At 50.3% G+C, this 12,015-nt stretch overlaps 3 protein-coding genes across 3 annotated transcripts; 1 reads left to right on the forward strand and 2 right to left on the reverse strand.

The window, feature by feature from the left end:
- Positions 1–78: 78 nt before the first annotated feature.
- N7462_003261 (putative C6 transcription factor) lies at positions 79–2,680 on the reverse strand (the record flags this gene model as incomplete). Its single annotated transcript, XM_057074987.1, has 4 exons — positions 79–1,156; positions 1,215–1,440; positions 1,497–1,756; positions 1,827–2,680. The coding sequence occupies 4 exons, from the start codon at positions 2,678–2,680 to the stop codon at positions 79–81; spliced, it is 2,418 nt and encodes an 805-aa protein (XP_056934492.1).
- Positions 2,681–3,271: 591 nt separating this feature from the next.
- Positions 3,272–5,007, reverse strand: N7462_003262 (MFS transporter; the record flags this gene model as incomplete). The annotated part of the gene is made up of 3 exons (XM_057074988.1): positions 3,272–3,528; positions 3,590–4,525; positions 4,578–5,007. 3 exons carry the CDS (start codon positions 5,005–5,007, stop codon positions 3,272–3,274), a joined length of 1,623 nt encoding a protein of 540 aa, XP_056934493.1.
- Positions 5,008–7,648: 2,641 nt separating this feature from the next.
- Positions 7,649–11,731, forward strand: N7462_003263 (phosphoribosylformylglycinamidine synthase; the record flags this gene model as incomplete). Its single annotated transcript, XM_057074989.1, has 1 exon — positions 7,649–11,731. The coding sequence occupies one exon, from the start codon at positions 7,649–7,651 to the stop codon at positions 11,729–11,731; it is 4,083 nt and encodes a 1,360-aa protein (XP_056934494.1).
- Positions 11,732–12,015: the final 284 nt, after the last annotated feature.

Below are 12,015 nucleotides of genomic sequence, written 5' to 3' on the forward strand. Positions count from 1 at the left end.
TTGACGCCAGTAAATGCACCAAATCAACGCTGAAGCAGAAAATGTTCTAGGTGTTTATACACCGACATTGTTGTCGCTTTAGCCCCATAGCGGCGGATGAATATACTCTTGTGCGCGATCCAAGATGTTAGGAATTGTCCATTCACCACTACCAGAGCTTTCCGGGGTAGGAGGTGGAAGGGATCCAACACTAGGAGTCATCGCCGTCGAAACAGGAGGAACAAATACAGCCGTTGATGCTGATGCGGCTGTCGCATTCGGATTAGACTGAATATATGCCGGACTACGTCCAGCAGATCCACGCGTTTGATGATTTCCAAAGGCATTGAGAAGCTTCTGTAGCGCTCGATGTGTTTTGGCCAAAGATTTGGCCCATTGCGTCTGATTATCTGCAGTCACTGCAGGCGAAGTCGGATCCATGCTAGACGAGTTCAAAGCCCCAGTGATTGGGTCATAGCTTCCCATGCCTTGAGGAGGGGAAGTCATGGCGCTCGCGGTGCCAGTAACATCCTCAGTATCATATGCGCGCTCGTTACTAGCACGTTGAGCAATTATGCTCTCTAGTTGGCGCAAAAGAATCCAAACTTTCGGTTCAGATTTTGCTTCCTCGATCACTGCAAGAAGAAAAGCTGAGCTGATAGCTCGTTGCAAGGCGATCCATGATCGTGATGCATGGGAGCTGATGTTGTGCATTTCGATATAAGCTTCGACAGTCGTCATGAGGTTTGATACACAGTCCCCACGCATGCTTGAGGTATCAGGATCATTCGAGTCAACAGATGGCTTGAGCGATGGTCGGCAGAGTTCCGACGAGATGTATGACGAGTGTAATTTGAGCACAACTCGTTCAAGATGCTCTGGCGAACTAGAGCACCACTTCGCATCTCGCAAGTGAGGCTTTGCTTCAACCATGATCCTCTTGATTCTTTCCTTATACCCTTGAATGGATTCGAAGCTCATTTGCGAATGTGGGCTGAGCATCCGAATGCGCACAACCTCAAGAGCGAGAGATATTACACGACAGAGGGTTTCAAAGTACGACAGATCGCCTGGCTTCGAGCCTTCACGGTATGCAATGTCTGGCTGACTGACTGCAGTAGTGGAAGGTCGATCGTAGGAAAGAGAAAAATGGCTGTCTTGCCAAGCCATGGACCACCTGAAAAGAATCAGTACAAGAATTTCAATCAATAATCCGCGGCTTTGAGAGGCCTTACCAGACATGTCGTCTACGGTACCGCTCCAATGGCGAAAATCTGCTTGATTCAACGTGCAACCCCAGTGCTAGCCCCATGCGAAGGGTCATGCCCAGTAGAACATATGAGATTCCGGGGTTCATATTGTAAGACAAGACATTTCCAATAACAAGGAGTGTTTGAATTGCCTCAATGGTCGGCTGAGACAAAAAGTTGGTCATGCGAAGGCATTGGTAAGAACAACACACTGCGATTTAGAATATTAGTAAATTGAACAAGTATTACGAACGAGACTAGATGTACCATAGACTTGAGATGTAAGCTCTCGTTCTTTGCTTCCAAGGTCGGATGACTGGCAGCCTGATGCCAAAACAGCAAACAGTAGACCCAGATAAGCAATGCTCACTCCGAAAGGATTCTGCGCTTCGTTGGCATCCTCTCGATAGACTCCTCCGGAGGCTGTTCTGTTCTGCAAAAGGAGCCTCAGACTATTCTCAAATTCATGAATATCTTCAAGAACAGGATAGATAGCTCCTGCAATATCTTTATAGCAAAAGAAGAATCTGTTTGCAAAGAGTTTAAACATTAGATAAACAGGTCACCAAAGCTTTCCGGGGCGGAAACAAAACTCACTCTCTACATTGCTGATCAGTCGGTAGGGCGCTGCATACAGCACTGATGTCAAATGTTGACATATCGGATGACCATAGGTCAACAAATGGATAAGTGGCAGATTCGTTGTCCAGACCCAACTTGGGTAGTATACCTCCTTCCAAAAGGGCCTGCAACTGATCCGAACCCGACTTGTTGTTCAAAATGTAAGCCAAGACTGAGCGCGATCCCAGATGAACCGTGCCTTTGCCAAGAGTATTTGCAGCGTGTATACCTTCGCGTTCTGGAGAGTTGCCTTTGGATCGGGAACTCGTGTCCCCGCTCTGCACACTCCCGGTTTCCAGTGCCACAGCCGGCCCCTCTTCAGCACGCTCGAGTCCCACACGCAGTGACGAAATGGTGGATTCCATTTCCCGGAGTCGGTTGCGCACATTATCCCATTCCTCCCGCGCGATGGACACACGGCCCCCCGAGCTTACGCCATTTGCCCGATTGGAGTACGCGGGAATAGGTTCGGAATTAACGTGTGTCGAATTATCATCGTGACTGTAAAGAGCGGGCTGTTCTAATGCCGAGCTTGCTGATGCACCGCCAACAGGGCTCTCGTGGAAGGCCTGCGGGCGTTTCTTGGACGGTCGTTCGTAGGAACAGAGATCTGCATGATCGCGCTTGACACAACCATCGCATGGTAGGTTACGATCGCATTTAACCTTTCGCGCGTGACATGGGTAACAGGCTTTGGGCTCCCGCGCTTTGCGCTTTGTCCGAATGATAGCGTCAACTTGCGCTTGTGGCAGATCGGAAACAGATCTGTTCGGCGCGGCGGCCATATCGGACGGCGAGAAAGATGTCGAGGTATGGTAGGGCGACGTCATTGTGCTTCGGTTGTTCTTCCCAAGCTCAGTATGGCCTTCGTTACGCTATCGTGCACGGCGGTCAATCCTAGGCTCAAACGCGACCGTTTAACACCTTAGATTAGACAAAGGGATCGACTTGAGGATGCAGAAGCTGGTATGATCTCTATTGTCAAATCATAAATCATGGAGTCTGCATGGGCGCATCATTTCAATAAGGCTCGCATCGTGGGCAGACAATTGTGTTCGATGTAGAAACGACGTGAAAGCTGAAAGCGCATCTCCGGCGGTCTTATCTGCCGTGCACGTGACGTGGGGTGTCCAGATGCGGAAGCCCGCTCGATAAGAAAAGTACGGGAATGTAGATGAGTGAATATTTGATAGCAAAAGTCAAATATGATTAAATTTCTTGGTATGTGTAATTATTTTATCCGTTTAGCAATGCATGTTAATATCATCAAAGCCATGATCATAGTATCATGTAAATAAAAAACATAAACAACAAAGCAAATGTTGGGGAATCTCGAGCACAATATTACGCAATTAACAGGCCGGCATCTTCTTAGAATATTCAAACAAAGAGAATGCTCGGTCTCCGACTCCTTCAGTCAACTAGGCCTTAACAGCCTTCTCCTCGTCATCGCTAAAAGCATACTTAGAGAAGCGACGGATGGCCTCGCCCTTAAAATAGAAGACATAGGGAATGGCACAGCAAGCCAGAGCGATAAAAGCAAGGAGTGAGCTTGCCCATTGGTAGCCCAGGCGGTCATACATCTGCTCAGTGAACAAAACTGTAGAAGCACCCCACATGGATCGAAGAAAAGTCTTGGCAGCCAAAGCCGAAGCAGCTTGATGCTGATAGGTATCGACTGTGAGAAAGGTCAGAATGGGTTTCATCAAAGACTATACAAGTAGAAGATATGTACTCACCAAGATAATTGTTTGCCGAGTTATACAGGAAAATAAAACCGAATCCAACGGGCCATCCACCGATAGCTGGGCCAAACCAGTGGATCGAAGGGTATGAGGTCCACGCAAAAATGAAAAGACCAATAGGAATGAGCCAGCACGACCACATCATGGGGATCAGACGTTTTTCTGCTGGCGGCTTCCCACCACATTGTGCCGAAATCTTGAGGTAATTCTTGTTGACAAATGGAGCGCAAGCCGCACTCATAAGCACGCCAATGGCCAGAGGAATGAACATCAAGCCAGTCATCGAGGCGCTCCAGCCTTTACCACCTTGGTAGACAATAGGGTACGCAACGAAGAACATGTACAGCAATCCATAGAGGACGGACATGTAAATTGCAATGAAGAAGACAATTGGCTCAAGGAAGAGGAGCTGGAAGGGGCGGAAAAGGAAAATGCGCAGCTTCTGGCCCAGAGGACGAGGGTCAAGCTCAGTCTCGGTGGTATATTTGGGGTCGTTTTCAGTCTTGCGCAGTTTTGCGGCTCGTTTCTGCAGCAGAATTGGCGCATACGTTTCGGGGACGGTGAACGTGATTAGGACCCAAGCAACAAAAGACAGAATCAATTGCAGCCAGTAGAGCCATCTCCAACCGCAGTTGTCACCAAGAAAACCTCCTGCAAGAGGGCCAATGGCAGGGCCAAGGAAAGGGGCAGCGCTGAAAGCTGCCATTGGAACACCTCGCTCTTCATTCCTCCAGAGATCGGCAAGGGTACCGCCAACCAGTGTCATGGGTGCACTGAATGCAATACCATCAATCAAGCGACAGACAATCAAAGTACCAATATTCTTTGCGACAGCGCAAGGAATGACAAATATCACAGCGATCAGCAGAGTAACGGCATACACTGGACGCCGGCCAAACATTTCTGACATTGGAGCAAATACCATGGGTCCTTGTGACTTTGGTTAGCAAAAGCGACGGTTCTGGAGGATTGCGTGACTTACCAACTCCGAACCCAATGACAAAAACGGTTACCACGACAAGACTGACTTCGCGAGCGACCCCAAAGCTCTCCATGGGACCCTCTAAGTCGGCGGTAATAACACTGCTGGCAAAGGCGACAACGAAGCAGGTAAAGGCGACAACCATAGTGCAGTACCATTTGTACAACTTGGACCAATTCTTAGGATTTTCGGGGTCATCAATAGTAAAGGTGACCAATTTCCAGTCCTCCATTTGGCCCGTAACGTTCGACTTGATTGGCTTGATGATTTCACCAGCTCGTGTTTCGGTAATGTATTCTCGAAGATCGGCTCCATCATTCAATTCACGGACAGGCAGATCGATATAGTCCATTTCTCCGGGGCCCGACCCCAGCGAGACTGTCCGGCTGGAGTCGTTGGTGCGGGTCTGCGGTGAATGAGGGGTCTCCATATTGTAATTATAGGACAGACCTATTGTTCAGTCAAGGGTGATATGTCGGTGTGCTCAATCCCAAAAATAGAGGAGAGGTGTGACAGCTGCGATGACCCTTGCTCTAGGGAGGCAGACCCCTGGAGGGCATGCCACATTCTTATATTGCATGACCATGGACTTGGGGGCCCCAAAATTTGAAATTTTTGACTATACGGGAGGGACATGCCGCAGGGAAAACCAGTGGATCACCTTCGCCAGTGCATGTATAGTCCTTGTAGTCGTGCCATCGGGGCGCTTTGCTCCACTAGGCACTGAGTTGCCCGAATGGGTAGTGTGGCGCTAGCCGAGAGAGGAAATATGCGTCGAAGGAACCGGGGAACGGCCCATAGCTCTTCTTGAATTTTGATATGCTACGTCTTTTAGCTGGACGTTTGGCCACTCATTCTCAATTTGGAGGGTTTGAGTAGGAGCCTGTCCAAGCTGGAATTCGAGAATGGGTTTAGAGGAGGAATGGGGAATTCTAAAATTCTGATTGCGTCTGTATCGTTCAATAATTGGGTTTTTCTTTTTTAGAGGCGCTCCACCGATAAGGTATGGCCGCATTCCCATGAGCTGTACTGCTCTCTCAGCTGAAGGTCCATTCCATCATTCAAAGCACTGAGTGGAACCTGTTTCTTCATTCTGCCTTATGAGAATTCAATCCTCTTGATAATTCAAAGTATGTTCCTCGTGGCAGTGGATCTGTCCGCTACCCGTGGCTCAGACCCAATTTCCCCTTCGGAGCGTCTTTCTTATTTCGGAAACGACTACCTTCTTCTTTCCCGAATAGGCAATTTGGGTTGGTTTTCTGCCAAGATTGGAGGCGAGATAAGAAAATCCTCGTGTGTTCTAGACCGAATGCATTAACGATGATTGCATAGAGCGATTTCTACATAGGAATAATGTGGCTCACTGAGTGAATAAAGTGAGCATTGTATAGTTCGGTCTTGTGGTAGATGAGCTAAATGCCGTCAATCCAAGTTAGATGTCTTTTCCGTCCCGAAAGTGGCTCATCATGTTGCCATTACTAGAAGCCACCCAGATATCGTTGCATTTTTATAGACTCTATTGCCCTGTGGTAACGGAGAATCTTTACCAGCTCAATAAATCCTTTTTGGACGGCCCAAGATAGCATTGAAATGAACCTGACTTATGCGTTAGGATCTGCTCCATGTTCAAGGAACAATTTTACTAAGGCTTTAGCATTCCTCATGATTGCAATAAACAACGGGATTCGCTCGTGTGTCGATGGGCCATTTGGATCGGCCCCGCCTTTTAGCATGATCTTTATATATGTAAGATCCATCCTAGGTATGGCTCTCACAAGCATGGTTTGTCCCTTCCATTCGGGGATATTTGTATTTGCCCCCCGTAATCGAGTAATAGTTTAGCTGAATCGTATTTCTTACCTTTCATAGCGCAATCGAGCGGTGTCATTGATGGACAATCATGCTCGGGCGAAAAGCAGAGACCTGGGATGTCGACTTCAGGTCCAAGTTCGAATAACAACTCAGTCATACGTGTATCTTTGAATTGCACGGCTACAGACAGCGGCATTCTAGTCGTGTTCCAAGATCGGGGTCGACACCACTCTGAAGCAAACACTCGGTCAACCATATGCACTGCCGGTGCACAGCAAGCCAGAAAGAAAGCCTCTTACCCTGCCTGGTCGGTATATTTGGGTCGGCCCATGCTCCAGAAGATGCTTGGCCATTTAATACTGCTTTGGCTCACAGCTTCAAAGATTGCTATGTGTCCAGTCTGAAAATTAGAGCAAGTGACGCTTTCTACGTCACCAGCACGCGTCAAAATGGGGTCGACAAGTTCCTCGTTGCCTGCTACTGCTGGTTCCGTCAGGGAAGCTGAACAAAGTTCATCTCGATGATGTACACTCCGTCTAATAAACGAAATGAGCGATGGTTTGTTTGTGCTAGCACGTTAATATTTGCTTAGTCAAGAAATTGGGCTATGGCCAAAAGGAGTTCCGTAGGTGACTCGAGACGCTTCTTTGCTCACAAGTCCCATACCAGCAGTCAGGGGCCACTTCCAAAGTAGAAATGATATACTGTAATATGAGACTATTAACTTATCCTTGCAATATATAGAATGCTAAAGGTCTATATAATTAAGGCAAGAAATGCTCGACCAGCTAAAGAACTAAAATTCCAAAGCCTCACAACCGCTGCCAGATAATCCCGCTTTAGCCCCCGGCAAGACCAATAACAATAAGCTTTCAGCCACTAGGTAGCTTAAACCCCAGGCAGGCTCTTTACCATTCCAAGATTCGACTTCGGAATTATTCTCGTTAGGATCAATCTCTTAAATTGAATCCCATATAAAGAATCACACCTCTTCGTTGGCTGAATCCAAGTCTTCTATTGTTCCTCCCAGATACAATGCCGCCCAATCACCACGTGACATGGTCCCGATAAGGCCCGCCGCAATCGGCCTAGGGCGGGGCCACTCATTTTTTCTGAAAAAAAGTTGAGGGAGTCATCGCGGGGTTTCTTGCTCAAGTCATTTTGAGAGGCATCCGAGCCACTCCACCTCCTTTTTCCCGAGGGAGGCTTGGTCCGAACCGAATTTAACGCAATCCATCGGGAGAATTCCATTCTTTACGATGGCTTCCACTGACTCTTTCCTCGCCATCCCGGGCTCTGTGGCGTTCTCTCGTTCGCGGGGACGCGCTATTGCGGAGAGCCTTGGTGTGCAGGATGTCCGCGCCCAATGGATTCATTATGTGCACAACTCTCAACCTCTGAACGAGTCACAGCAGTCAGTGCTCGAGCAACTGCTGCGCTACGGGGATATCAATGACATCCCGCCTACTTTCACGTCCGACGATGGCCAATTCGATACCTTCTACGTCTTCCCCCGAACCGGAACCATCTCGCCATGGAGCTCGCAGGCCACCGGTATTTCGCACGTCTGTGGCCTCCGTCACTCCGTCAAACGTATTGAGCGGGGTATGAAAATCTCATGCCTTCGCAGGAGCACCGAGGACTATAAAACTGGCTACATGGACCTCCTTCACGATCGGATGACTCAAATCATCAGCACCGACGAACCCGACCTTCACCTCATGTTTTCCGAGCACGCCCCCCAACCTCTAAAGACCATCTCTTTGCAGGGTGGTGACAAGACCCCCAAGCAGGTTTTGCAGGAGGCGAACAAGGAATTGGGCCTCGCCCTGGACGACTCGGAGATCGAATACTTGGCTGAAGCATATGGCCCCAACGGCGCTATTGCTCGTGATCCGACTGATGTGGAGTTGTTCATGTTCGCTCAAGTCAATTCGGAACATTGTCGCCATAAACAATTCAATGCTTCCTGGGTCATTGATGGCAAGCAGATGCCCAACAGTCTTTTTGCCATGATCCGAAACACCCACAAGAAGAACCCCGAGTACACTGTCAGCGCCTACAGCGATAATGCCGCCGTGCTGGAGGGCTCTGAGGCTGCTTTCTGGGCTCCTGATTCCACCACTGGAGAATGGAACCATACCAAGGAACTTGTGAATTTTTTGGCCAAGGTTGAAACTCACAACCATCCCACCGCCGTTTCTCCTTATCCGGGTGCTGCCACTGGCTCCGGTGGTGAGATTCGTGACGAAGGTGCAGTTGGCCGTGGCTCACGCCCCAAGGCTGGTCTTGCCGGTTATTGTGTGTCTGATCTCCTGATTCCCGGACACCGTCAACCTTGGGAACTGGATGTGGGCAAACCAAACCACATTGCAAGCAGTCTGGACATCATGCTGGAAGCGCCCATTGGCAGTGCAGCATTCAACAACGAATTTGGCCGCCCTTGCACCGCTGGTTATTTCCGTACTCTGACTACTGAGATCGACATTGGCAATGGTCAAAAGGAAGTGAGAGGATACCACAAGCCTATCATGATTGCTGGTGGTGTCGGTACTGTCCGACCCCAGCATGCCCTGAAGAACCCCGACATTGTTAAGCCCGGGTCTTACCTCGTTGTCCTGGGTGGCCCTGCCATGCTTATTGGCCTTGGTGGAGGTGCTGCCTCGAGTATCGCCTCCGGTGAGGGCTCAGCGGATCTTGACTTCGCCAGTGTTCAGCGAGGCAATGCCGAGGTTCAGCGAAGAGCTCAAGAGGTTATCAACGCCTGTGTGGCGATGGGTAACAACAACCCCATCAAGTTTATTCATGACGTTGGTGCTGGTGGTCTCTCTAACGCTCTTCCTGAGCTGATCCACGACTCCGGTCTGGGAGCGAAGTTCGAGCTTCGCGAAGTTGATAGTGCCGACCGCAGCATGAGCCCTATGCAGATTTGGTGCTGTGAGGCTCAGGAGCGTTATGTCTTGGCTGTTGGCGAAGATGGAATTAACAAATTTACTGCCATCGCCCAGCGTGAACGCTGCGGATTCTCCGTTGTCGGCCGTGGAGGCGGCACTTCGGAGGAGGAGAAGAGACTCATCCTGCTTGACCGGGAGTCCAAGGACTATCCGGCTCCCATTGACCTGCCCCTCTCTGTCTTGTTCGGCAAGCCGCCTCGCATGACCCGGACCGTGGATTCCCGCAAATTGACGCTACCTGCTGTGGACTCCAGCCTCGCCAAGTACTTGCCTTCCCTTTCCTCCAGGGTGGAGATTGTTAGCGAGGCAGTCAACCGAGTGCTCTCCCTCCCTGCTGTTGGCTCAAAGTCCTTCCTCATCACCATTGGCGACCGTACCGTTGGAGGTCTAACGGCCCGTGACCAGATGGTTGGCAAGTGGCAGACCCCCGTTTCCGATGTCTCCGTTACTGCTACCTCCCTACTTCAAGGCGTCAAGAGCGGTGAAGCTATGGCCATGGGCGAGAAGCCTACTCTGGCCTTGATCTCTCCTGCTGCTTCCGCTCGCATGGCCGTCGCTGAGTCTCTTATGAACATTGCCGCATCTGACTTGGTTGACCGCCTCAGCCGTGTTAAGCTGTCTGCCAACTGGATGTCTGCTAGCAGCCACCCTGGTGAGGGCGCAGCTATCTATGAGGCTGTTGAGGCCATTGGTCTGGATCTGTGCCCTAAACTTGGAATCAGTATTCCTGTTGGAAAAGACTCTATGTCTATGAAGATGAAGTGGAAGGATGAGGCCTCCAACGAAGCCAAAGAAGTCACTGCGCCAATGTCGCTTGTCATCTCCTCTTTCGCTCCCGTCAATGACTTCCGCAAGACCTGGACTCCGGCCCTCCGCAGTCTTGAGGATGTTGGCGAGACTGTTCTCATGTTTGTTGACCTTTCCTTCGGCCGCAAGACTCTTGGTGGTTCGGCCCTTGCTCAGGTCTTCAATGAGGTTGGCACCGAGTGTCCCGATGTCCACGACGTCGACCTCTTCCGCGATTTCTTCGACGCTACTCAGCAACTTCAGGAAGCCGGCATCGTCCTGGCCTATCACGACCGTTCTGATGGTGGTCTTTTGACCACCCTGGCCGAGATGATGTTCGCTGGCCGTTGCGGTGTGGAGGTTATGCTTGACAACATCTGTTCCTCCTTCCAGACTCAAGATATCATCGAGTCTCTCTTCAATGAGGAACTGGGTGCTGTCTTCCAGGTCCGTAAGGAGCACGAGATTCAGTTCCGCTCTTGTTTCGCCACCTGCGGTCCTCCTCCAGGCCTGATCCACAAGATCGGTCGTGTATCGGAGAAGAAGAAGCAGAATCTCACCATCTATCACAAGGCCTCCCTGGTGTATCGTGAAACTCGGTCCAACCTTCAACAGACCTGGTCCAAGACCTCTTACCACATGCAGAAGATCCGTGACAACCCCGAATGTGCCGAACAGGAATTTGAGAACCTCCTTGACGACGCTAACCCCGGTCTATCCTGGAATCCTACTTTTGACCCCAAGGACCGCGGTCTGCCTATCATGACCAGCCTTTCTCAGTACTCTCCATTCAGCAACAAGCCCCGTGTTGCCATTCTCCGTGAGCAAGGTGTTAACAGCCAGGCTGAGATGGCCTTTGCATTTAACGCCGCCGGCTTCTCTGCAGTTGACGTGCACATGACCGACATCATCTCTGGTCGTGTCTCGCTGGCTAGCTTCGCCGGTCTCGCCGCCTGCGGTGGCTTCTCGTATGGAGACGTCCTCGGTGCTGGTCAAGGTTGGGCCAAGTCTGTCCTGCTCCACGATAACACCCGGAAAGAATTCCAGGCCTTCTTTGAACGTCCTGACACTTTTGCGCTGGGTGTGTGCAACGGTTGCCAGTTCCTGTCGCGTGTCAAGGAGCTGATTCCCGGCGCTGGAAACTGGCCCAGCTTTGAGCGCAACACCAGTGAGCAGTACGAGGGTCGTGTGTGCATGGTTCGCATTGCGGATCCTGACCCATCACGCCCCAGCGTTTTCTTCCACGGCATGGACGGTACCTCGCTTCCCATTGCCGTCGCCCACGGCGAGGGTCGCGCTTCATTCGCCGGTACTCCAGGCACCACCGCCACTGACTTTGTGCGCGAGGGTCTCGCTCCCGTTCGCTACGTCGACAATGCCACCCTCAAGCCGACCATGCGTTACCCCTTCAACCCCAACGGCAGCCCTGAGGGTATCGCCGGTGTGCGTAGCCCTGACGGCCGTGTCTTGGCCATCATGCCTCACCCTGAACGTACCGTCATGGGTGGAATTGCAAGCTACCTGCCTCCGAATGCTGAGGAGTGGGGTGACCTCGGCCCCTGGGGTCGTATCTTCTTTAGCGCCAGACGCTGGGTTGGTTAAATTGGTACTTGCACCATTTTCTCGCATTTTTTTTGGCTGTATTTTTGTTATTTTATGACGATCTTGGAGTGGAAGGTTTCGAAATCATCTTTTTGAAAAAGCATTCATGAAACAGAAGGAATATTACGACCTACAAGGTCGTAGACGGTGCTTTTAGATGAAACACATTAGGTAGGTATACCAAAATGCAATCACAATTATTTTAAAGTTCTCATTTCATTTCGTCTCATGAGTTGTGGGTTACATGTCTCGTAATTGCATTAAATCATCAAGAGCCAGTTTTC

This window comes from Penicillium macrosclerotiorum, assembly GCF_028827735.1.
Source record: "Penicillium macrosclerotiorum strain IBT 26536 chromosome Unknown utg000003l_segment0_segment0, whole genome shotgun sequence".
Lineage (NCBI taxonomy): Eukaryota > Fungi > Ascomycota > Eurotiomycetes > Eurotiales > Aspergillaceae > Penicillium > Penicillium macrosclerotiorum.